The following is a 27,147-nucleotide window of genomic DNA, read 5'->3' on the forward strand; positions in this document are numbered from 1 at the left end:
TGCTGCTGTTAATGCTAGACATACACAATTCATTCATATTAAATACTAGTATCAAATAATCTGCAGTTTTAACGCATCATTTTAAGTAAAAGACTTTTTATAAACTAGTGGTTTGGAGACTCTCCCTGCTACGTGTGAAGAAGTGAATGAGGAAATTTTAATGCATGTAAAAACCAGCTTGGAGCAGGTGAAAGATCAACACAATTTTAAAATATTTTACGTAAAATTGGTAGAAAATATAAGTACCAATGTGAATCGTGCTTGGGGAACCTACGAATTTACCCTATTTCTTTTTAAATCGCTTTTGATTAGTAAAAATGTGCAATATTTTGATGCTTTTGTGGAATGTTTCAACAATATCTTCCATAAACAAAATTTCTATTTCGAACCCAAGCAAGAACCTCAAAGGATTTTTCTTAAAATTATTTATGATTCAAAGTCATTAATCACCTGCGCCGAAGCGATTGAAATAGATCATTTGCAAAATTAAAATTCGACCGTTATGTGATTACCAAGTACATATGACGTCACAAAATGCATCAAATACAATGTTTAACATCGTTGTCAATTAATGTAACATACATTTTAAGAAAACCCCCGGACAAAGTATTAGTATTTTAGCGATGATTCAAATAATATAGTTTTCCAGCCGTATTTTAGCACTGGGACGCCTTAAAATTGCTGCAAATATATAAATTCCACCTTTGGACTCTCAAGAACTAAAAAGTAATAAATTAACAAAAACATTCCATTTATAAGTAAAATGAAAATTTGTTTATTTTTAAAATTTTATTTTACAAGCTATATCAATTTACTAAAGTCAATAATTTTATTTTATTTTAAGAAAAAAAAAATAGTTGTTATCATTGTTTCTCAAAGAATTTTTATTCATTACATTTGCATTTCATTACTACTGTTAGAATTGTCTCCCCTGTTCCGCTCTTTTTTTGAGAAGGTCAACTAGTAAAAATGTTGACAAAGCTATAGAAATTCAAGTTGGAGGCAAATATTTGAAAAATGCTGTGAGTTTTGTTAATATATATTATGATATTGAGTGATCTTAATTGCTCAAAAAATGCCCCATCTTGTGAGTGTTATTCAGTATATATAACATATTTTAGTTTGAAGAAGACTTGTATATAGTCTAAACTGCTATTTTCTGTCCCAAGATATTTAAGCAGCACATTTGGACGACCTTTAATCAAATTATACATACCTGTGTTAGAAGTGCAATTAAAATAAATGAAGGGGAAATTTTCCAGGATAATTTCATTCACGCATGGTCATATTTTATTTGAAAAAATCCTCAGAAGCGAGAACTGATTTCTTAAGAAGATTTATCATGGGGTACATGTATGATGACATCATTTCATCATTCGGAATTCACTTGGAATGCCTCGTGCAATTTTTGCTTATCTGAGCTGAGAGCTCAAGTGAGCTATTCTGATCACATTTTGTCCGTCGTCCATCTGTCTGTCCGTCTGTTCGTCTGTCTGTCTGTCTGTCTGTCTGTCTGTCTGTCTGTCTGTCCGTCTGTAAACTTTTTACAAGTTGAACTTCTTCTCTAAAACCACTGGGCCAATTTCAATCAAATTTGGCACTATGCTCCCCTAAAGAAAGGTGATTATAAATTGCAGAAATGAAAGTCAGATCTTTTTTTAAAACGGAGAAAACCTCGAAACAGTAGAAAAAGGGGGTGCATTTTTAAAAATATTCTTCTCAAGAAATACTGAGTCAAATTCAACGTTTTTTTGCAAAAATAATCCTTATGGAAAGGAACATATAAATTGCAAAAATTATTGGCGAATTCTGTTTCAAATTTGAGTAATTTACGAAAATAAAAATAAAGAGATAATCGCGGTCAATCAGTTTATAACTTCGGGTTCGGTATTCCATATCGAAAAAGAAAGTTCTTTGTATAAAGCAGCCATGTTTGAATATTGATGCATGACAAACGGGTCAAACTGACAAAGATGTATTTGCTTGTTTTGCAACAGTTTACGTGCGAAGGGATACTTGAAACATGCTAAACAAATCTGGGCCGATTTCGTGCTTTTACATTTTCACTCGTGACCGTGGCTTTACGTTGTTTTGAATTTCGTTTATGCTTTTTAACTTGAGGGGAAATATCGCCTGTATTTTGAAATTTTTACGTATCGAATCAAATATAGACTTCAGTTAATAAGTTAATTGTTTACCTGCGCAAAATGAGCAAAATCTGATGCACTAACAACATATTATATTATAAATAATATACCTTCTATTGGTAATTCGGTACGATCTCTACGTATAGATTGATTATAATGCAACGTGCTTTGTTAAGATGCTGTGCATTTTCAGTCTAAACGGAGATTGTTTTTGCTGCTAGAAATATAAATGTGTATATTATGAAAAATAAATTGTGCTCTTTTTTTTTGTTTTAGTGCATGTTTCTTCTGTTTTAATTGTTTATAATTCTCTCTTTACAATCCATTTTCAGCGGTGTCAAGTTTCGAATTGTAAGCAAGATACAGAGCTTTACTCACAGAACTGAGGCCATGCTTTTGTTCATTCTGAATAGGAAATACCAAGGTCAAAAATCTTAACTTGAATGTGATTAACTCTTGTAAACAAAAACTGACTCAAACCAAGCAGAATTGTGAGTTCTGTATCTTGTTTATAATTCTGCGATTGACGCTGAAACAATTTATCACTAGAAATGTCTCACTAATCGTTAAATACTTGTACAGAAAAATTAAAAGGATGATATGCTGTAACAACTTTTTTGGGGCCTCTCCTTATACGATGAATCTTCGCAAATTTTGTAGATTTTCAGACACAATTAAATAAAAACGAGTTCTTTAAAACAGTTTAAAACATTACTGTTATAGGGATAAATGTATTGTCGCTATTCTTAAGAAAAAAAATTACAGCGGAAAAGCATTCTGAATTGTATCAATTTCTTAATGTTGATTTTGAATAAAGATGAAAGAAAAGAATGGGCCTTAGTAAAATAGAGCGATATGCCTGTCAATACATTGCAGTCTGAGGCTCATTGAGAGGGGGGGGGGCGCTAGACATTATCAGAAATCTTGACAAGCAAAACAGAAAAAAGATTTTGAATACGGGTATGTCTGCCAAAAAAGTGGGGGGGGGGGGGCCTCCACCTAGTTCCGACGCCTATGCATTGATTATACATGTAATAGCTCTTTAACATATCACATGATTACATTTTTCATACAAGTGTATTCATCTATCAGGTAAGGTTATAAAACGCCGCACGAGTTCACGCCTGGTAAACAACAATCGTTTATAATGTGGAAGACCAATCAAATTTTTGAATATTCTTAATATGAGCGCCTTGAGGTACACTTTTCTTCTTTCACATGTAGGAATTTTTCTTAATAAAATACAATAACTAGCTAGTACAATGTAGTTGAAGATGAATATGTACCTATATATATGCATATTCTCATATACAATTTGATCGTTTTAAAAAGTGAGGGGGCATAACTTAAATAAAGGGAATTTGAGTTAACTGTGTACCCCTACCAAAAATTTAGTTATATATCTTGAATAGGATCTTATATTTGGTAAAAATGGTATTTCATAAGGGTACATAGCAACGATTAAGTATAGGAAAATAAATGTAAAATTAGGATACAGTTTATTTTATGGTATTCTTTTTTATTTTTCTACCGAGTGGCCATATGGCACTATCCTTTGTACACCCATATAAAGCCATTGTTGCTCAGGTGAGCGATGTGGCCCAATGGGCCTCTTGTTCATCGTTATGACCGGGTCCGTTGCAATACAAAATCCCGTAGACATCACATTTCTTAAGTGTATATTTCATTGACCATCTACAAACCACCCTGCAGGTGGTAAGGTGAGACTCCTATAAGCATTAATTTTGACTGTTTGAATATATTAAGTAAACAAATACATGTACATGTAATTGTAAAAGTGACTTTACTTCTCTTGCATACCTTTTGTATATGATTGGCGTTTAAATTTTAAAATCAAAATTCACTTTTATCAGTTATAACTGATAACTGTACGCTGTATCATTGAAAGTTTTGATCTGCCAAAAGAACGAATTTAATGTTAGCTATAGTTCATTTCTCCGATCCTTCTTTTTACATATTTTTTTATAGATCAGACTTAAAAAGAAATTCCAAATATTAAAGCTGCTTGGTCCGATTTGATATCAAATTTTATGCACGCTTTTAAACGATGGTTATGCTAAGTATATGTATTATAATCGACATTGCAGTAGTTTTCCAAGTCAATTTAGCCAACTTTTAATGAAGAAGAATACGTACAAAACTTGCTAACAAAACAACCGACATACCGCGTTATTTCGCCTCATGTTAAATTTAACCCCTGACGAGACGGGTATGGTTGAATTACGATTTTGACATCGATTTAAATTAAGGTCGAAATGATCAGACAAATTACAAATAAACATGTGAACGTTTTGTTTGCTAATATTTCTGAAGTTTGCTTTCTTTAGCATAGCATGCGGGTTGAATAAGCCTAATCATTCGGGGGATGAAACCAAACGGTTTCCTTTTGTAAACATTCCTGTGATGCATTTTGGTTTGTTTTTTGTTTGCCCAAAAAGAAATTATTTTTATTAAGTTTGTATATTTCTATCTTTGAAAGGAGACTGATTCTGCTGGTGTAAATAGGGGAAAGTCCATAACTTTCTAAAATAATTGGTTTGTATGGAAAAAATTGTGATACTCTATTAACAAAAAAATCGGACCAAGTAGCTTTAATATAGAAATTATAACTTGTTTTTGTGGGATTATTATTTGGGATGTTTTTTAATCATAATTCATCATAAAAAGACCTGGTCCCAGAATTATGAAGCAGTTTAATAAAATATGTTTACACTCTCTTATTGTCTTGTGATTAAAACAAAATGAAAAAATGAAATGCTAATAAAATGTGTCTCTATATTACGCTGATAGTATGCTGATATTTACAAATTTAAGGTAAATTTATGATGCATTATATTTTTATTAAGGGTTTTTCAGGCTTGATAGCAGGTGAGGCACCACTCAAACAATAAAAGTTCAATAATTTATACAAAAATAAATACCAATTCTTCCTTATTCTATAATTTCTTAAAAAATTTTTTTGTAATGGACATTCATTGGCAATGGCATGGGTTTCACATCACTTCCTCATTTTAAATCAAAGTACTGAAAGCAATATGAGCTGCAATTTTCATGATTAATTTTTTTTTAAACTAAAATGTTATTTTCTACTAAAATGACAAAAAGGTCATGGTTTTTAAATTTCTTTTCGCCAATTTTTTGTAAAAAGGACCGTTAAGTAGCCTTTATTGGAGCGAAATTGAATTATTGTCATCCTGTACAAAAATGCTTTGATATATGTTCCTTAGAAGATATATCTTTCTTGTTACAAAAAATTAATGATTTTTTTCAACCTTATTTATCATAAAAGTTTAAGTTGCATGCAGACATAGCTCACTAGCTGGTTTTTACAGCAAAATGAAATTCTAAAAAAATACTGACGGGAGTTGATTTGGTCGATTTTTATTTATTTTAGAATCAACGATAATGTTATTTTGCATGGCAAGTGGTTTTTATATGTATTTGATTTACGCTCATTTTTCATAATATAAATACTCGAACTCTTCTGAAAAGAATTTCGAGAAAACCCCATATGAATCATGTCGTGTAATATTTAAAGATACTATTAACTAGTTGGTATTTTTTTTAACAAAAAAAAAACAAAAAAAAAACACGTCTCCCATTCTCACCAAGGATTGTAATATGGGAAAAATTTATTAAGTAAAAAAGCTATGTGTTATATATCATCCATATATGATACAAGTCATTATTGTAAGGAATATTTTCATGATAATTGACCCCGAGATCCAAATAGGTCAAGGTCAAGAAGTTGGGTTTGGTTCACTTTTTCGCTAGATCATCAAACTATGTTTTAAGTTTAAAGTCTCCCTGTCAAAGAATTTTGAAGTAATGGAATGGAAACAAAATTAATTTTTTTCTAAAATTGACCTTTAGTAGGAAAGGAATCACGGTAAAAAAACAGTATGCCTCATGGTATTTTAGTTCTTCGTTTACAGTTCGAAATCCTTCTGTCAACGTATATTCAGAAGATGAACAAAGAAGTTTTTTTTTCCAATTTGACCTTAAAATAAATATTTTAGGTCAAGGTCAAAAATTTGTAAAGTGTTCAGCTAGGTTATATACCATCAATCTATGATACACGTTAAAAGTCTGTATGTTGATGGAGTCTGGTGTTATGGTCCGGAAAATATTTTTCATAAAATCATTGACATTGAGGAACAAACATAGGTCAATGTCAAAAGTTTTGGTGACGTGCACTCCTTCTTAACATTATCTACCGATGTTCCAACAAGGTTGAAGTCTTAATGTCAAAGGGTATTTAAGTTACGACCCAGACAAAATTTTATTATTTTGTCTTAATGTGACATTGAGTAAAATCAAGGTTACATATTAGTCAATAGTACACCTTCGTTTATTAATATTGTTCTTTGTTCAAAGTCAAGGTAAAAAACAGTATGTCTCTTGGTATTTTATTTCTTTGTTTACAGTTTGAAATCATTCTGTCAAAGTTTATTCAGGAGATGAACAAAGAAGTTTTTTTCCAATTTGACCTTGAAATAAATATTCTCGGTCAAGGTCAAAAATGTTGGTATGGTTCAGCTTGCTTATATACCATCTATCTATGACACAAGTTAAAAGTCTGTATGTTGATGGAGTCTTGTGTTATGGTCCGGACAATATTTTTTTAATAAAATGCTCAACCTTAAAAAACAAAATAGAAAGTCAAATTTTTGGTGGCGTTTACTCCTTCTCAATACTATCTACCTATGTTCCAAGTTTGAAGTCTTATGTCAAAGGGTATTTAAGTTACGACCTGGACAAAATTTGGATGAAAAATAAGGTCTTCCGTACGATTTTTCGAAGGAAATATGACATCATCGGCTTTGTTTTTCGACAACAAAACATGTGATGGAAAATGGAGTGAATTGAAGTACTAAGGCTTTTTTGTATCGCTGTTTATAAGTTCTCTGACATTGCTTTTTTTAAATACTTGCATTTCTTCCAATTAAAATAGAAAAGATTAAACTTGTTTACCTCTGGTCCCTAAAAACCCTAATTGGGTAACGCAAGAGAAAATCATTATATCGTTAGGATATATAAACGTATTATACCAAATCTAGCTTTAATAACCTTTCACAAAATGGTTTTTATTAAAGAGCTACAGTAAAAAGATTTTAGAGCTCTTTGATCCCCTAATTTAAGGGGCCAGTCCCTTTTTCTTGGAATCAAATGAAAGGCCTTTTAATTGTAAACACATTTTGTCAACAAGTCTGGAGATATATGAGAAAGAAGGTTTTAGGGACCGATCCCTTATCTCCTTATACGGACCTTTTGACAAAATTTTGAAGGTTGCATATTGTTAAAAGCATGTCTACGAGAAATCCATGCAAAAGGTGGTGGGAGCAAGGTTGAAAAAATAGAAAAATAATAATAACTAGAGCAAAGCTCGTTGCAAAGCAACGAGTGGGTCTTCCTTTAATGTCAAGAGTAACGCTTGATGTTCCTGTAAGAAGCAGAGTTCTTAAACCAATTACAAGAGTAATTAAATCAAACATTTAAAGAAATCGAATAATTCTTGGTACGACTTAACAATTAACGAATGATTTTAAGTAGGAATTAACAAAAACCTTAACAATTTCAAGAACGACTTAACAAAAAAAATTCCGAATGTGTCAAAGTATGACTTAACAGAAATCAAATTATTTTTGGTACAAGTTATTTTCACTTTTCAAGGATGCATGGGTGACTGTATAACATTTGACTGTGTATTGTTTATAGCGTTTATGGTTGAAAACCATTTCGGCATTAGTCATGTTCATCTCTAAATGCAATTCATATACTAGTACCTGTATAAGAATAGATATATATTTAAAAATACGATAATTTAGACACTTACTTGTTGAAACTTATTTTTTGCTCAATATCGTACACGTAAGATATAATACTCAGTACTCCTCAATTGATATTTATCCATAAATAAATAATTAAAATCATTCTTCAAGCCAATTTATACGAAGTTTTACCCGTAATTTAAAATACGCATGTCTTAAAAAGAGCTTTTACTTTTTATGTAGTGTTATTTTACCTGTTTTGTTTGTTTGTTTGTTTGTTTGTTTTTTTTTTTTGGGGGGGGGGGGCTGTTGATGTTTTAGAATATGGAAAAATTATCACCCGCCTTAACAGAAATATGCCTCATAAATTTTGGATAGGACTTAGTCAATAAAAATAAAACTTTTGGGAGCCGAAGCCAATATTTTTCATTATCACAACAAAAAGTGCGTGTGTACAGATCACTGAACTTTAAGTCAAGTACGAGCTAAAGTTTCTTCTTTATTCCGAAAAGATTTTTTTCATGTAATTAATTCCATGTAGCTATATCGATTTATCATGCAATGTATATGTAACTATTGCCATTTATTGCGAAGGTGTTTTAGTGTTGGGTAGTATACATGTACATTGTACTTACTGTACACGTATATACGTATAAATGGTTGGCTAAACTAAACAGCACTTTCATGCTATCGTTATTGTCTCTTATTTTAAATTTAATTCAACTCATTGCTGTTGTAGCTTACGTCAACCCTGTTATTGTTTTCATGTGTATAACCTTCTTGATCGAGTTGCTCAGTATAAAAAATTGAAAAAAACTATTAGCACGCAATGACAATATTTATTTGCGCCATTTTACAAGTGCTTTGATTTTCGGTGGAATGTAACGAACTATAGTTTGCTCAGCAAAACAAGCTGTCAAATAATGATAGCCATTTTATCTGAATCGTTACGAAAAACTCATTATTTATTCGCACGTTTTTATATATCTATGACATCAAACATTTAAACTTTTCTTTCTTATTCTTATTCATAATCAAAATTCTTTCATAACTTAAGAAGTGATTGCATAATCAACTTGACGTCATTTGTCGTACCTCGTTTTTTTTAGCTAAATAAAACATAAATCAAAGTCCAATATTGTTCGCTTTTGAGAAATAATGATAAACATTACAAATTAAGGTTCGAATGAAATTAATACAAAGTTCTTCCGATGAACATGATATTGTAACATCATATTCGCACTATACCCTCGCTACAGAACAAAAATCAACCTCGGGCATTCTACATGTATGTAACATTATAGAAAAAAGAATTACCCATAGTAATACAATTCTTCTATCTGTATTAATTGCCTGCATCAAGTCAACTAACCATCTTTGTATATAAAATTAAATGTTCGTGGCTTAATCACAACCGGAAATATATATCTTTTGTTTTCTATACATAATCGTTGGTTATGCATGCGATCGATTACATGTAGCAGCCGTGATTCAAAGACTTTCAAAATCAGAAAGTTCTTTTTTGTTTTTTCTTACAAATGTTGACGTTGTTTTATTAAATAAAATATGCACCTCTAGATTAAGTCGGACAAGTGTCGTTGCGTTTAATGCATTCATATCAGATAACTATGAGTATATTCCGCCTTCATCAAACTGGAGACAACACTACTGAATTCAAAATCCACTGATATTCCCAAAAATTGACTGATATTGTCTGACATCTACTGTATAACCACTGTACCCTACTGTAAATCCACTGTACACCCACTGTACAGAGCTACTGTACCACACTGTTTCCCATTGTACCCCTCTGTACAGAGCCACTGTACTCCACTGTACTTCACTGGACAGCACAGTACCTACCCACTGACCAGCACTGTACCTCACTGTACACCACTGTACGGGGCACTGACCAGCACTGTACCCCACTGTACACCACTGTACGGGGCACTGACCAGCACTGTACCCCACTGTACACCACTGTACAGGGTACTGACAAATACTGTACACCACTGTAACCCACTGTACCTAGTTTTTATTTTATAAGTTATTATGTTTAAACAATGAATTGAATATTTACTTTATTTGAGACCAAAATCTGGATTTGTTTTGCTTCTTTCCTATTGCTTACAAGAGAGAAAATGGGCTTCTATTTCTTTAAGTTCATATATAATTACATGCGCGGTCAGAATTCTTTCCAGGGAAAGGGCAGGGATACTTGTTTTCTGGGGGAGCTTAGACATATTTTGGATAGTTGTACTATGTAAGTTTAAAAAAATTAAATTATCCTCTGAAACCCCCCCCCCCCATCCTCCGATCCACGCATGTATTTATCTAAAAACTCGGAATCCAATTATCATACAAAATATAGCAACTTATTCAATAAAAAGGGGAAAATATTTTTATATATTTCAAAATCAATGTTTTAGTAACTAAATATCTATTTGATTTTTTTTTCGATGAATTTCATTTAATCAATATTGTCAAATAAATATTAGTATATATGTTACATTAAAGTTTTAAAATTAAGAGAATTTAAAACTATGAATTACAATTTATAGATAGTTTTAAATTATCTGAATCATAAAACGTTAATGTAACATATATGTGGAGGAGGGACAACTTTTTAAACGATAAAAAAAAAATCCACCATATTGCTCAACATACTGAGTTTTTTTTCAAAAGAGGGAAGATAACTGGTCTGGACTTTAAAATGTCTTTGAAGTTTTACTTCACAGGAAGATCAGCGAGTCAGTATCTGTGTATAGTATACATACTTTCAGTAGATCAAAAGGTGTGAATGTCCCAATATTCAACCTTGTAAATTGTCAGTCTGACACCTTGTTCAAGATATTATGTAATTCCCTTATAAGGATATTTGTGGTCTTTAGATTATTAAATCCATTTGAAATATATTTTTTTAAAAACATACCATGTATGAGTAAACGAAATACTCTCTATATTAATCATTTTAGATGCGTTTTTTTTATTATTTAAATCAAGTCGGATATTAAATATGTTAAACATTTATAAATCCCCCCCCCCGCACCAGTCGCTGATATCAAAATAAGTATTGTGTTAAATTAAAAATGAAATATGGTGATAGCGAACAGTGTTCAAATAATATTTCACCCTATTACGGTACTTTTAATTATATACTTTTGAATTTGAACACTGTTCATTATCAACACATGTAATTATACATATACATGTATCTTCTCTTGCACAGCTAAGAATGTTGCCATGATATACATGTAGTAACAGTTTTAATAAGAAAAAATATACCCCCTCCTTCCCTCCCTCCTCTCTCTCTCTCTCTCTCTCTCTCTCGCTCTCATGTTGTAACTATTCTCCTCCAAAGTCAGGAAGGCATACATAAGCCCCCCCCTGCCCCCCCCCCCCCCCGCGCAATATTTTTGCTGCATCACAATTTAATTTTAGCATCTCTTTAATTATAAGCGACACCTTAATTAATAGGCAAACATGTTTATTTTCTCTTTTCGTAATAAGTGAATTGTGTAAAGGTCGGATAAATGAGAAAAATAGTTTTGTTATTCAGTAATTGAAAATACGCAATTTATTTTTGAATCATGTTGAGTGTATATGACCTAATAAATTTCACGACGATGAATGAGCATGCAGCCCAAAACATGCATACACAATTTTCTTTTTTAAAACAAACTTATGAGCTATTAAAGCTGCATTTACTGATTATACACTCAATTGGAACTTGTTGCACGAAAACGTCACTCCATGGAAAACGAACTCCATTTGTTGTCATCGTATAATGGCTGCCTTTACATTCAAGTGAATATTTTTACTGATCGTATGGTTTTCTTATACAATTATATTTGTTAAAATTAACGTCTTTAACAATGTCAAGTGCTAAACACAATGAACTGAGTTAAATCTTTAAAGCAGAATTAGTTTACTGAATTTTTTAGATTGTGCTGTACACACGTGCTCGGACGACATTAAATTTTCCTTATAAAATCGCTTCGTATGGTCATTAAAACAAAAAGATATTCAAACTATGACGAATTCTGACTAATTATTTATATCTTGTGTAATATTTGCTTCCTGTGTATAGTGATTACCAGCGTTCACGATCGCAGGTAGACTTCCAGCCCCGGAGGCTTTCACACCTCTAGAAATTAAGCCCCGCCCTCACCGGAGATTTACCCCCTAAACAATTCGGCCTTTAAAACGATATTTCTTTTTTTCTTCTGTTTTTTTCTTCATTTACTGAAACCAGTATATTGTATCATAGCAAACATTTCAAATCTTCTATATAATCATTATCTCTCTCTCTCTCTCTCTCTCTCTCTCTCTCTCTGCTAACGTACGAATATTTCAGTATTTAAATAAAGTACTACCGGTATCATGTAGTAATGTTGACAGCGGCTAAATCTACATATTGGCATTAAAAAAGTTACAGTATGTATTTATCTTTACTTTTGGGATAATGTCCATGGATTCAAATGGTTTGAAGTTCGTTATTCAATGATTGTCTTAAAAATTATTAATGATTGAAAGTCAACGCTAAAAAGTAATATTTTATATCGACAGAGTACTGTCTCCTTCTTTGTGTATGTCTACAGAAAAAAATCTTTTGTCTGTCTGGGAACAACGAAAAACCCGGAACTAACATAAAGGCTCAGACTATACACACGGCCGGGTGACTGTGTTAAGGTGTGAAAACTGACCACCTGTGTATATGTGTTGGGGCCTAGGAATATGGATGTAAACGTCGGGGAAATACACTGTTAAAAACAAAAAAATCTGAATTTTCACTTTTGATTAAAACAAATCATTATGGTTGCCGGGTGCATTGGGATCATAATCATTTAAAATCTGTCTTAAAAGATTATTATAATTTACTTACATGTAGGACTAGTTTCATGTAATGTTTGCACAAAAGTGGGATTTATTATTTCTATTTAATAGTGATTACACATCGAGGTCAAAATTAAAAAAAATGCATTAATTTTTATAACCGATTGCTTAACATGAATCGTTTCGACATAACACAGTACTGCCAGGGGTATCAAGTGGATTCGGGAAGAAAAAGGGGGGGGGGTGTGATATTATCGATATAATAACATTTCATTTTTCGACTTAAAGTTTGCAGATATTTTTCTAAAACCACGGAGTTGGTTGGCAACAATAAACGTAAAACATACAGAAAAATAATCGATATGTAAAAGAAGCAGATTAATAGACAATCAATTTCTTATTATTCTAATCAATTTCTGATAAATGGATCTCTCTCTCTCTCTCTCTCTCTCTCTCTCTCATGAATTTTCTAGTGCTAAAACTTGAGGCCCGAGTCAGAAAGGTAAAAGCACGTTAAAATCCCCTTACGGCATCACAACCGCCACTTCCAACATAGATTTTATTGTGAACTTTTCTACGCTTGCAAATGACACCAATACAATATTGTCAGAAAGTGATATACCTGAAATCTCTCTCTCTCTCTCTCTCTCTCTCTCTCTCTCTCTCTCTCTCTCTCTCTCTCTCTCTCTCTCTCTCTCATTATACAAAAAAGTGTGTAGCGTAGGGCATTTTATATATCTTATTTCTTAAACATTTAAAAGTAAATCATATATTACGAAAACTATACACTCAGCTACGCATATTACAAGATGTTACAACCTTCCTTGATTTAAATCCTTCCTTTTATTTCTTGCTGAAATTATAATGATACAGTTAATTACCGCTTAATATGTCACTGATGTTTAACATTTATAATGTATTCTGCAGTAGGTGTTATTTTGTAAAATTAAAACCCGACATTTGCAATGTATATTTAAATATTTTAATCAAAAGAAATCAATTAACAAATGAGCTAGAAACTCGCACGCTATCTTCAAAATGTACCTGTGTAGTCAAGCGGGCAGTCTTGATATTTGGACATGTGTACAAAAAAAACAAGCATGGATATATTTTGTGGATTCTGTGTTTAATTGACTGTTTTTAGTGGCTTAAACACAGCTTATGGGACACAGAAAATTAACAACCCGATCATTTAATCGAGGGCTTGTCATATATCATCAATAAGAAATGATTATGTAACCTTGCTGGTGGGGGAGGGGGGGGGGGTATTTTCGAATGACTGGCAGAATGAACATAATGACATGTACTATTTTAATAATCAGATTCAACATGAATCAAAGTACTGATAGTACTGTTAGACGGTGGCGCCGTTTGAAAGTGGCATATTACATGTATGATATTCAGTAATTATTGATGTCGAAAATCCAAAGCCACTATCCCATACATGTACTAATACTTAACGCTTACTCGCACAACTGGTCGTGAGTTTTCTACATGAATAATTCTGTGGAAATTGTAGTTGTGATCACAATCCAAACTTTACAAATGTTGTCGTCTCTCTTTATCGTCATCTTTTGGGGAAAAACCCATAGATTTATCACAGTAGCCTTTGTAGTATAGAAGTTTGTATCTTTATGTTTGTATCTATATCAGTTGACATTAAAACTCCGTTTTAGGTAATACATGTACTACATGTTTGTATTTTGATTGCCCCAGAATGACTCATTAAATATGTGGGTTGCCACCACATATTGAATGAATAATTAAAATCCAATCCAAAGCGATTTCATCACAGTACGCCCAAATATTTGATTGTATAAAGAAGGGGATTTTTGGGGGGTTTTCCCTTTTGACATTTGGGTTGACCCCGTAAAGGGGAACAACTTTTGAAAAGTGTGGATTGGATATAATAAATGGATAAAATACTTATCAGGTTTTTAATGATTATTTGGTAGACATGTAGTATGTTTATTGTCCCTCTCGACAGCGTTTTCCGTTAATTTCTTCACGGGGAAACAGTTGCAGTTTTGTGAACCATCAACTTGCTTTTGTCTTCATAGTCAGTTGATACATTTAGGTGTAAAGAAAACAGAATAGTTTACAAGAACCTGTTTGATAAAACTGGTATTGCTTGTCATCATGAAACAGAAGAGTCAATCAATATTTTATCTTCGACTTTAGTGGATCCATTTGCTCACAGCGAAAGCGAATAAAAAATTGAAAAAAAAATATCATACAATAGACAGTCGCGGCAGTTTTATTAATCATTAATTGTATTTAGCTATAAGATTCATTCAAACCATTTGAATGGATTTGGGAAAGTCACATGTATATTTTATCGCTTCTCATTTGTTCACAGCGAAAGTGAATAAAAATTCAAAAAAAATATCATACAATAGACAGTCGCAGCAGTTTTATTAATCATTAATTGTATTTAGCTATAGATTCATTCAAACCATTTGAATGGATTCGGGAAAGTCACATGTATATTTTATCGCTTCTCATTTGTTCACAGCGAAAGTGAATAAAAATTCAAAAAAAATATCATACAATAGACAGTCGCAGCAGTTTCATTAATGATTAATTGTATTTAGCTATAGATTCATTCAAACCATTTGAATGGATTTGGGAAAGTCACATGTATATTTTATCGCTTCTCATTTGTTCACAGCGAAAGTGAATAAAAATTTGAAAAAAAAATATCATACAATAAACAGTCGCGGCAGTTTCATTAATCATTAATTGTATTTAGCTATAGATTCATTCAAATCATTTGAATGGATTTGGGAAAGTCACAAGTATATTTTATCGCTTCTCAGTACACTTTAACTCGCATAATTTACTTGCTACATTAAACTCTTCTAGTAAACTTACAACAAATATTGATTAATTATTCAAAATTAGTTTTCAAAAAAACCAAACAAACAAAATCCAAGTTGAACGCATGTTTTTCTGACCGTACAGCTGTGTATATAAATATCATTTTATTCTTTGCATGTACTATATATACACTATATCTAGGGTTCGCAAATCCCAGCAATATTTCCGGTAAGCTATAGTTCTGTAGCTCAGCGGAAAACAACAGTCATCTATGAAGCACATTTTTTGCCTTCATGTTTCATTATTTATCGCAAATATAGCATGGATGTATACGCTATGGCTGATGTAGCATTTCGTTGAGTGATGACACTTTCTAACCGTTGTGTATTTCGATTGCAAGTCGCAACAAACTGGCGCATTTATATAGAAGGCCTGCCTATTATGGAAACAAATGTCGAAGAAAGCTCATAATAGAGTTGTACTCGCGAGATAAAAATTATTTGAGAACAAAAGGGGCGATATTTACGTACATGTGTAATAATGTAATCTGTTAGTGAAAAAATCCCCCCAAAACCAAAGAAAAGGTTCTCTAATAGCAGAGACGTCGACGGGCGCATATGGATTAAAGTCACAGAATGAGATTGTACTTCGCTCATCAAATTGCGTTATTCAGTTTATTGCGAAAAAATTCGTCAGAAACTGGTTAGTGAACAAAACTATTATCTCTTACATTACTGTTCACAATGTACAATAAATGTATATGGAATATTGCATGAGTTGAACCGATTGTTTTTTCTCACAAAAAAAGCTAGCGTTTGCTGCAAATTATTTTAATTTAGAGATACACGAGCTGACACGCCGTGAAATCCATAAGACGTTTTCAGGCACGTAGCATCGTTTTTGAAAGTGGGGGGGGGGGGCAGACTCATCCAAAAAATCTTGACAAGCAAATAAAAAACCAAAAAAAAAAAACCGGAAGCTTTTAAGTTTCCCAAAATCTTCAAAATCCTAATCCGTGGGGGGGGGGAGGGGGGGGGAGGGGGGGGGAGGGGGGGGGGACTTTATAACTTCATTTTCACTACTCATTTCCTTATTTTCATATAAATTTTTTACATACTCCCACAAACAAGTGGGGGCCAACTCCATGATTATTCCATTTTTTATATGTAAATTTTAAAAAACTTGCTGCTGCGAAAAAAAGTGGGGGTGGGGGGGGGGGCAGGCCCCCCATGCCCCCCTGATGCTACATGCCTGGTTTTACAGCATATGTCTTCAATCCCTTATTTGCTTACAAAAAATCTGAACTGAAAATCTTTGAAACATCGTAAAATGTGGTTTGTTTATATATGTAAAATTGCAAAATGGCGACTCGATTTGCACGTGAATTTTACAATCTGAGGTCGATCGATTAGCGTGTTTGAGAAAAAGTCAGTAGCAAGTAAAGCGTCAAATTCAGTAGTAAATATTGTCTGATGAATATTGAGGTTCCTGTAATAAAATTGATGTTCCTACAGACTGAGTGGGTTACAAAATAAGGTTCATGTAAATCACAGGTCAGTCCAAAATTAAACACATTTGTATCGTAAATTTCAAGTTTTTTGTATGTTTGAAAACACATGCACACTTGTAGAAGAAAGTGTGTCATTGATCGGTTGAAGTTCAATAAAATGTAATTTATGTAATATTTATTGTCAGTATCTGTTGTGAATTCTTTGGAATAAGCTACAACAAAATAAATATTCTGCCTCAACTAAAATTAATGCGTTGAAAAATTGCTTGTTTAAATAGTGTGTTTCTGACAATTGTTTACATCATAAAAAACAAGAAGCGATTATTGTGAAATCTCTTAGCAAATTATTGCAGTGATATAGTTTATGCAGCCCTGATACAGACTTTAACGTCACAACTGGCAGTTGGTGCATAAATTATCGATACCGCGTAAGCAGACAGGGTAACGGCCAATTTAAAATAAAACACAATTTCATAAATATTATTTAAACATATGTACAAAATAATTAGCAGCTATAATGCTTAAAATATCTGATAAGATTAAAATTAGTTCTCATACTGAAATCGACACATAGATAAAACATTGTCTGTAACAGAGTTATCGTTCCTTATCCGCTAGGGTCCCTGTGAGAAATACTCTTCCGGTCAGGACGGTAGCAATAGACCGTGGCTATTTATAGCCACCGTCTAAAAATTCAATACTTTCACCTTATAGCTAGGGAAATTATCATAATTTTATGATCGTAACATTCAATAATAATAGACATTTATTGATAAAGAAAACATATTAAATACATTTAACGACCTGTTGCATTCTTCTGTCAAGTTATCTGTATACATAATGATAATGCTATATACAGCATGATAAAAAAATATCGAAGAAAAAAAATATACTGAAGATTTAAAAATCTGATATTTTTCTCAAATTAATAGTACAGTGCCGTACAGTGGGGTACAGTGCTGGTCAGTGCCCGGTACAGTGGCGTACAGTGGGGTACAGTGCTGGTCAGTGCCCTGTACAGTGGCGTACAGTGGGGTACAGTGGAAGTCAGTAGGACTGTACAGTGGTGTACAGTGGGATACAGTGCTGTTCAGTAGCAATGTACAGTGGGGTACAGTGGGATACAGTGGAAGTCAGTGAAATGTACAGTGAGGTACAGTCAATGTACAGTGGATGTCAGACAATGTCAGTCAATATTTGGGAATATCAGTGGATTTTGAATTCAGTAGTGCAAATTGCTCACAGTCCAAGCTCTTGTTAAACGGCTTTATATGAACAATTTGATAAATGATCATTAAGTACAAGAAAAATGCTTTGGTAAGAAAAATGATTGAACTATATTTTCTTTTCAAAGTTAAATTTTCAAAACCCAATAAGAAGGTACATATACACCAGAAAACATTTGCGTTTTTCATTTTAAATTTACTTATACTATTAAATTTTTTTTAAAAAAAATTCTTTTAGAATACGATGAGTTAGACAGGTGCGCTAAACGTCAATAAGTCGATTTGACGCGAAAAGCCCCGCATTATATTATAACGGCAAAAATTTCGTAACGTCATATACCAGTGACGTTACATATTTGGCAATTCAAACATTTACGTTGGCAGCGAAAGGGTTAAAGCAACCCATCAGGTCAGTAAAATATTGTTTGGCTAGCAAATATGTCTGTTTTTTTTTCTTCACAAAAACATAAAACTGGAAGTTTTCGATGTCGCACATTGCGCCGCCTGACAAAACATGTTATGATTTATTCATTTTCTCGAGTTCATAAATAAAGTACAGATTCATTTCAGTATTTTTCGCCAAAGAGCCATTGAAGAAAACAGAGAAGTTTAATGAAATTGCAGTGAACAAATTATGAATTATGTGTCCCGTCTACGCTATTTTGGGACAACCCTCGTACCTGTGACAATATAAATCTAAAGCTTAAGTACAGGTTCTGGAGAGTTTTAAAAGTAGAAAAATGTCCAACTTTAAGACAACATATTTGCGATATTATTGAGAGTCTAAAGATAGATTTTTGATATATAGTAAAAAATGATATTCCTTTACAACTAAAAACAAATTTAGTGAATTCAAAGTGCAACTTTCTGACTTTTAAGCATTTAAAAAATGTATACTTTTACAATTTTACAAAAGGTTGAAAACATGCCAAATCCATGGCCTGTCTGCACTTAACAAAAAGAATACTTGGGAATTTTTACAAAATGATTTAACTAGTGTATCTTGTTAATACTAACTCTGAACGACTTTTTGAAATTATATTTAAACTTAATTCAGAATTCATAAAAAGAATTTGGTGAATCATGCACAATTTTATTCTAAAAAGGGGCAAAATGCTATTTTTAGTAACAGAGCTGCAGAACCTAGTTTAGACTGACCACATCAAAAAAAATATGGCAAATTAATTCATATACATGCACATTGTAACACATAAAATCTGAAGTTGATCAGAGAATCTTGCCCCAACCATTTGCATGGTTTTCTCGTAGACATGCTCTTAAAGACTTATTCATTAAACCTATATTTTACATGTATGTGTTTTTATACAAAAACAATATATATATATGTATATAAAGCACTAAAAAAGGCTAACGAAAATAACAATAGAAATTGTCAAATCTTCGGGACAACAAGTCCCTTCTTCATTAAAAAATAAATAAATTACATGAATATGAAACAAAGTAAACAATACCTTAAGCTACTACTAAACTACTTAAGAAACTATGCCGCCGATCGCTCTAAAGATTGTGCATATATATATATATATATATATATATATATATATATATATATATATATATATATATATATATATATATATATATATATATATATATATATATTTTTTTTTTTTTTTTTTTTTTTTTTTTTTTTTTTCCAGACAGGTTCATAAAAGTTAATGATGGTAAGAAAAAGAACAAAAGTGTTACTTACCTATATACAGTTGTATATTTAGGCTGTTTTGTGTCGGTTTGTGTCAAATTATAGCAACCTGAGTCTGGAATTAAAAAAAATAGGCAATGTTAATTTAAGCGTATTACCTCTTGAGCTTGTTATACCTGCAGTTTTTGTTGTCAATATAAATGTCCGCTCGTCTGTCACGTGTTTTTTTTTAAACTGGTTTTTCTTTTCACACACTAAATTTATCATATTTGAGAGTATGATTCAGGGTTTTATGTTGATTTGTAATATGGTTTTGAAGATATTTTTGAAATCAAATTGAATTCTAATAAGAATGTATAATTTCCTTTTAAACGAATGTCTGTGAAAATTTTGAGTTACACGCAAAATCTAATATGTGCATGTAAACCCCATCAATATTTAACCAGCAACTCTTTATATCTAGCTCGCTCTGTAATCTTAAAACATATTGATACAACTTATAATGCATTATACTTTTCTTTGTAGATTGTAGGTGTATGTTTTTAAAAAGAAATAGCCCCAGAAGATTTGGAAAATGTAAAATATCTTAGCTGGCACTACATCTAGTCACTGTCACAATTTGTCAAAGAACATGCTATTTATATTTAAAACATCTCTGTTATGCAATACTTTGTTCCTTTTAGTTTTTATACAAGATAAAATACTTCTAAATATAAAAACAATCCAATACCTGTATGTATTCATTCTTAAAAATAATGGACAGAGACAGGTAAAACTGTAAACTTATTGGACTGCTACAGGTAAGTTGAAAACAAGAATAAAGGCATCATATTTGCAATTAAAGAAATAGATTTACTGTTTAACACTCATTATAATGAGACAGGTACCAGCATGATACAGCGAAGAAACATTAAAAACTAGTAAAAATTATCCAGTATGATATATGTCTACTCCATTTTTCAGAATCACGAATCAAAATCAATCCACTCATATGTGTAACCTGTTACCACAAAACACAACAGATATGACCAGAACGTAGGCTGAGACAAATTTCACTGCAGTATATATTCTTTACATATGCAAAGTTAATTCTTGATCATCCAGACTACATTCTTCTTGGGGAAAGGTTCATGAAACTAAACCTTGACCATCAACCTCCTCCACACCCCTGGAAAAATTTTTGCATCTCAGCCGGTCAATACATTCTATGTTTTGGTTGGCTGAATCATTTTGTCAAAGGATTTTGTAAGTCATATTATTTAAATAGTGCCTGTTTGGGAGGGTAACAGTTGAAATTAACACCCCGAGGAAACCATTGTTATCCTCCCAAAAAGGCACTATTTATTTCAATATACTGAATGTCTTAATTTTAGAGATTTTTTAATGCTTTTATATAGAAATGACGTTAATTGCACGGCGAACCGTAAGCGCAAAATTTACGCGCATGTAACAATTCGTTGTGTTACCCGTTGCTAAGTGTGTTGCTAACGCTGAGGGTAATAGAACGGATTATCAACTGCGTCTAGACCAATCATATTTCAGTATTTAACATGAAAGTATAATAACAAAATTTGGCACAGCATTCCCACCCTCCATATCCAGAATATCACTTAGAACAGTGTCAATATTATGTAGTTCCCTCTTGTACATCCTTAAAAATTGTTAAATAAGAAATGCTCTCCCCAAAAGACGATGAGATGGTGTTGCTCATCAAAAGAGTGAACTGATATTATATAAAATGTTCAAAGCACAGCTTTATAAACCCCTTGCACATACCTGAAACTGTCCATTAAAGGGACTTGGACACGATTTGACTTAAAATTTATAATTTTATTTTTCCATTGTCGATGTTTATAATGATAAATACAGAAGTTTATAATGCTTTGTCAAAATTTGAAAGTCAAATATTGAGTTATAAGCAAGATACAGAGTTCATAATTCTTTGTTTTGTAAACAAAGCCAGAGAGTTGTCATTTTTACATATGTGTTGTGTCGGTGTAAGTTTAAATGAAATGTATCTTTCTTTCGTTGATAATAGTATTTTCGAAGATACTGGATTAGTTTAAATTGTTTTTACATGTCATTTTGTCAAAGAAATGGTAATTCTCTACAATACACTTTTTGTAAGCAACTATAAGACTCGAGCTTTGTTTACATAACAACTAATTCTTACCTCTGTATCTCGCTTGTAAGTTGACTTAAACATTCAATATTTTTTTTTAACAACTGTTTTTATTACCCCAGAACATGTAGAGGTATTCTTATAGCCGAGGTAGGGGAGCCTTGGAATCTATAAGTTGACATTATATATACTGAAAAATTTGATACAGGGTATTTTTACAAATAACATCATTCATACACCCACTCATTCAGTTGCATGTATATGCACATTACTCTGCATCATAATCAAGTACAAAAAATCAGCATTTTACAATGAAACAAAAATAAAGTACTTTGTAATATCTAAGATCATAGGGGCAAAAGGCTTAAAATCAACAATCATTATTAAAGGACAGCCTCGCCCATCTTACATGAAATTTCTCTAATTCACAATTTTTCGTGTAAATAAATTTTTCACATTTGTAATAATAAAGTATTTCACGTTTGATTCCAGTAAAGGAAGGTAATTCTTTTCTACTCCTTTTTCTATATATATGTCTCTTTACAATACATATTTTTATATTGAAAATGTTATAATATTTATAGTATTTACCTAATATAAGATCAATTTTGTTCAATGGTATATCTAATTCAAATTCTTCCTTCATCCAAACTAGTAAATTATCCCAGATTTCACTTACATATTCACATTCCCAAAAAAAGATGACAAAGAGTTTCTACATTACATCTACAAAATGTACATAACTCTGATTCAACTATTCCTATCTTACGTAAATAAGTATTAGTTGCAATAATTCGATGTCCAATCCTGTATTGAACCATCTTAATTGTACGTCGTTAGTTATTTTGAAAAATAATAAATTTTGTCTTTTCCACCATATGTTATTTACATTTATGTCTAGTTCCTTTTCCCATTTCAATTCTGATTTTGGTTTTTTCCATTTCTCATCAATAAAAAAATCATAAAAGTCTCTTGAGCCTTGTTTATTTTTCCTAATTATCCGTAAAAATTATGGATAATATGGAATATTTTAAGAATAATTTCTGTATCATAGTTTAACCGTAACTTTTTAATACAATCTACAATTCCTAAAAAAAGTGTAAACGGAGGTTTAATATCATATTGGTTACAGAATTGTTCGTATTTCATTATTGTACCATCATTGTTGAAAAAATGTAGTACATGTATTTGATGAACACCTTTTCAAAACCATTGCTTATAAAAGACGTGTTTGTTATTAATACATATAGACTCATTAAACCATATCGGGCTTAAAACATAATTCACTGTCAGTACATTTTCTAAGTTCAAAGAATGACAAAAAAAACATCTTTCCAAAATAGATTTTTACAAGTTTTTGACAGTTGATATAGTATTTGTCTTCCAACAATTGTCATATTTAAAATATTTGGAAAAGTACTTATTATCAAGTCTTTCCAACTTGACTGACAAGCATCATTAAAAATTCTACGTACTCAAGTGATTTTCAAGCTTTTGCAAAAAGAATCAAGGCATATCATTCTTAGCCCACCCTTTTCATAACTTTGAATAATGCTACTTTTGGCTACTCTTGATGTTTTTGAATTCCATATGTAATTATAAAACATTGTTTCAATTTCCTTTATATGTTTTCTTGGAGGATTAAGAAGACTAAGAGATGCGTAATTTTTGGAAGAATCAAATTTTTAATTACTGGGATACGTCCTGCTGTAGATAGCATTCTTCTAGAACATGCGCTTATTGATAGTTTCATTTCATTGATATTTGGTTTAAAGTTTAACTCGTACATATATGTAATATGTTTTACGGTGTGACCGTTGGGGCGAGCGCAGAAGGAACCACACATCTGTCATCATTGTTAAATGCAACCCGTGGACTTGCCCTAACCAAAAAACTTGGGCTTTGTTTGAAAACTTTTACCGCCACAAGAAACCCAAAGTTATTAAACTTTTATTCCAATGGTCCCCTCCTAGGCTTATACACTTAAACAAACTACAAATGAGCATTAATAAAATGTTAAACAGACTTATCAAAATATTTAGATTAACACAAAGCCGTTTGGTTTTTTGTTAATGTAAATACAATTATGGTTTATCATTCCTTTACCTTTTAATAATGATCATTAAAATCAGTAAACAATAAATTGTGTGTCTGTGTTATTTCTCATTTTGTTCCTTGTTGTTATCAGTGTTTTAATTGTTTTCCTCCATGACATCAATTTTGTCTTTAATCTTTTTAATTTTTGTACGTTATATAAGCGTTGTAGACATGTGCCCTCACCCTTTTTTAGTGTGTTATCCAATATTATTTAAAGGTTTGACCACATATGCAACTATAACAAATACATGTAGATATTTTAACAGTTTAATTTATTTCTTTTATTTATTCATTACAAAATGACGTGGCTGCACGTAGATCTAATAATGATTGGACTTTTTTTTTCTCTTTTTTAATAATTTTTGTCACCTACCTAATGTATGCATAATTATGTGTTTGGATCATGATGACAGTAAATTTAGCATGGAACTTGCATGCGTATTAACTGAGCAAAAAAAATTTTCAAAACAAAACTAATCGGCCAAAGAGTCACCGTTAACACTGAAACTGAGTACTTTCTACACGTTACATCCAGTACAGATGCTTGATCTACCTCTAAATTTATTGCTGGAATATATAGCCCGAGATCACTGTGACGTCATACTTAACTTTGGCGCCCGACAGTTTTCGTAAATTGTCGGACAAATTCGGGGAAGGAAATGACGTCATATGTCAGCAAAAATTTTACGTAAGCATATGTGTTGTTTACTTTAATGTTTTTAAAAGGATTTTCTATTGTTAAATGAAAATGATGTATGCGATTTATAGGTAAGAATTTTCCGTAGAAACTCTTCCTGTTCCACCATGTTGCTATGCACCGCAAAGGATCACTGGGATAGTAGAACGTTTTCACGTGGCCTCATAAAAATTTCTTTGAACAATGTGCAGATTTCACTCGAATTTTCTCCGCTCGTACACGTTGTCTATGGAGCTCGCTACGCGAGCGGCGCTTCGCGCCGCCTCGCTGCGCTCGCTATTATCTAAGTTTACACAATAAGTAATGCCTAAAACTGTAAATGGTTCCTGAGACCAGTTAACTTTTTTCAAAATCCTTGAAATATTCATTTGATTTGTTTGATAAGGGTCCTATTTTTACACACTTAGTTTTATCATAATTAGGTTTTAATCCCGAGTATTTTGCATATTCATTAACCAAAGAAAGTGCTGACTTAATTGAATGTTTCGAACCTTTTAATAATAACACTGTGTCATCTGCGTATTGTAGTAATTTATATTCTTTGTTCTTTACACTAATCCCTTCAATTAATATATTGTTTCTTATCATAAGGTCCATTATTTCCGCACAAAGTATAAAAATATTTGGTGAGATAGGGTCTCCTTGTCTACATCCCCTGCCCATATTAAAACATTCTGAAAATATACCATTTTGTATCACACAGAGTTTTGCATTATTAAATAAAGTTCTTATCGCATTTTGGAAATTCTCACCAAAATTAAAAAATGTTAAAACTTTAAAAATAAATTTCCATGAGACTGAATCAAATGCCTTTTCAAAATCAAGTAAGAGAATTAGACCTGGGGTATCAGTTTCATTGCAGTATTGTATAATATCATAAAGTACTCTGGAATTCTCCCCGATATATCTCCCTGCTAAAAAACCTTTTTGATTTTCGTGAATTATATCAACAAGAATGGGCTTCATACGGCTAGCCAGGACACTTGATAATAACTTATAGGTTACATTAAGAAGTGAAATTGGCCTCCAATTATTAAGATATTCTCTGGGTTTTTGTCCTTTTGGAAGTATTGAAATGATTCCTTGTGTTTGTGAGTGAGAAAGGATACCAGAATCAAGACTGCATTTGAAGGAATTAAATATATAAGATCCAATATCAGACCAACATTTTTTAAAAAATTCTGCTGTAAATCCATCTGTTCCTGGTGATTTATCATTTTTTAATAGTTTTAATGCCTCTAATATTTCCTTTTTAGTTATTTCTAATTCTAATTGATTTCTCACACTTTCTGTAACTTTTTTTACATCCTTTTCCATTATTAATTCTTGAAGATTTACCTCATCAAGTAAATGATCTTTATTCTCATACAATGACTTATATAAAAATTTGTTACTTCAAGTAGAATTTCATTTTGATTATTGATCTCTACTCCCTGGTCATTTATTAGCCTAGATATGTTAACTTTTTATTTATATAGTTTCTTTTTTCAAGTGCAGCAAAATATTTAGTAGGTTTGTCTCCTTCCTCTATCCATTTGCAATGACTTCTTATAAGTAGTCCATTAAGTTCATATTTTCTTATATCTTCTAACTCTGAAGTTCATTTAATAAATCTGAATAAAGTTGTGAAGGACACATGTCATACATTTCTTGTAGAGTTTTAATCTGAATGATAAAATCTGTTTTCCTATTTTTTCTTTCTTTAGCTTTAAGTGATGAGTAATATATGGATAAGCTTCTGAATTTCATTAGCAATACATTTAAGAATAAATCCTTGCGGATATATAATTCCGCATCAGGCCCTGGCATGTATGGAGGCCTTGTATATTCAAAAACTGTGTCATTAATAATTTCTTTGATTTTCAATATATATTCTTTGTCTCTTAACAAAGAGTTATTGAATCTCCAGAATCCTCTACCTCGTTCGAAATCATTAATCTTAAATTCAATATTAATTATTGAGTGATCTGTTCTATAACCTGGAATAATCTTAACATTTCCTAAAATTGACATTAACTCTTCAGATATGAGAAAATAGTCTAATCGAGCTTGTTTGGTGGGATTTCGACGAGTCCAGGTAATTTTTTTTAAGTCAGGTTATTTACTCTCCAGGGGTCTACCAGATTGAATTTATTTTTAAGATTTTGTATTTCTATCCTATGTTTTGGGTTGTTTTCTTTGACATAATTATGACAGTCTAGCTTAAAATCTTGAACTACATTCCAGTCTCCACATAA

The 27,147-nt window shown here is 31.8% G+C and overlaps 1 protein-coding gene across 1 annotated transcript in view; it reads right to left on the reverse strand.

The window, feature by feature from the left end:
* The window catches only part of LOC136271185 (uncharacterized), a 53,409-nt gene that overhangs the window by 928 nt on the left and 25,334 nt on the right, over positions 1 to 27,147 (reverse strand). The window contains exon 5 of the mRNA XM_066070612.1: positions 20,046 to 20,109. Coding sequence (XP_065926684.1) covers positions 20,046 to 20,109 — 64 coding nt within the window. The remainder of the gene's footprint in view (positions 1 to 20,045; positions 20,110 to 27,147) is intronic.

The sequence above is a fragment of the Magallana gigas genome, chromosome 9 (assembly GCF_963853765.1).
Source record: "Magallana gigas chromosome 9, xbMagGiga1.1, whole genome shotgun sequence".
Lineage (NCBI taxonomy): Eukaryota > Metazoa > Mollusca > Bivalvia > Ostreida > Ostreidae > Magallana > Magallana gigas.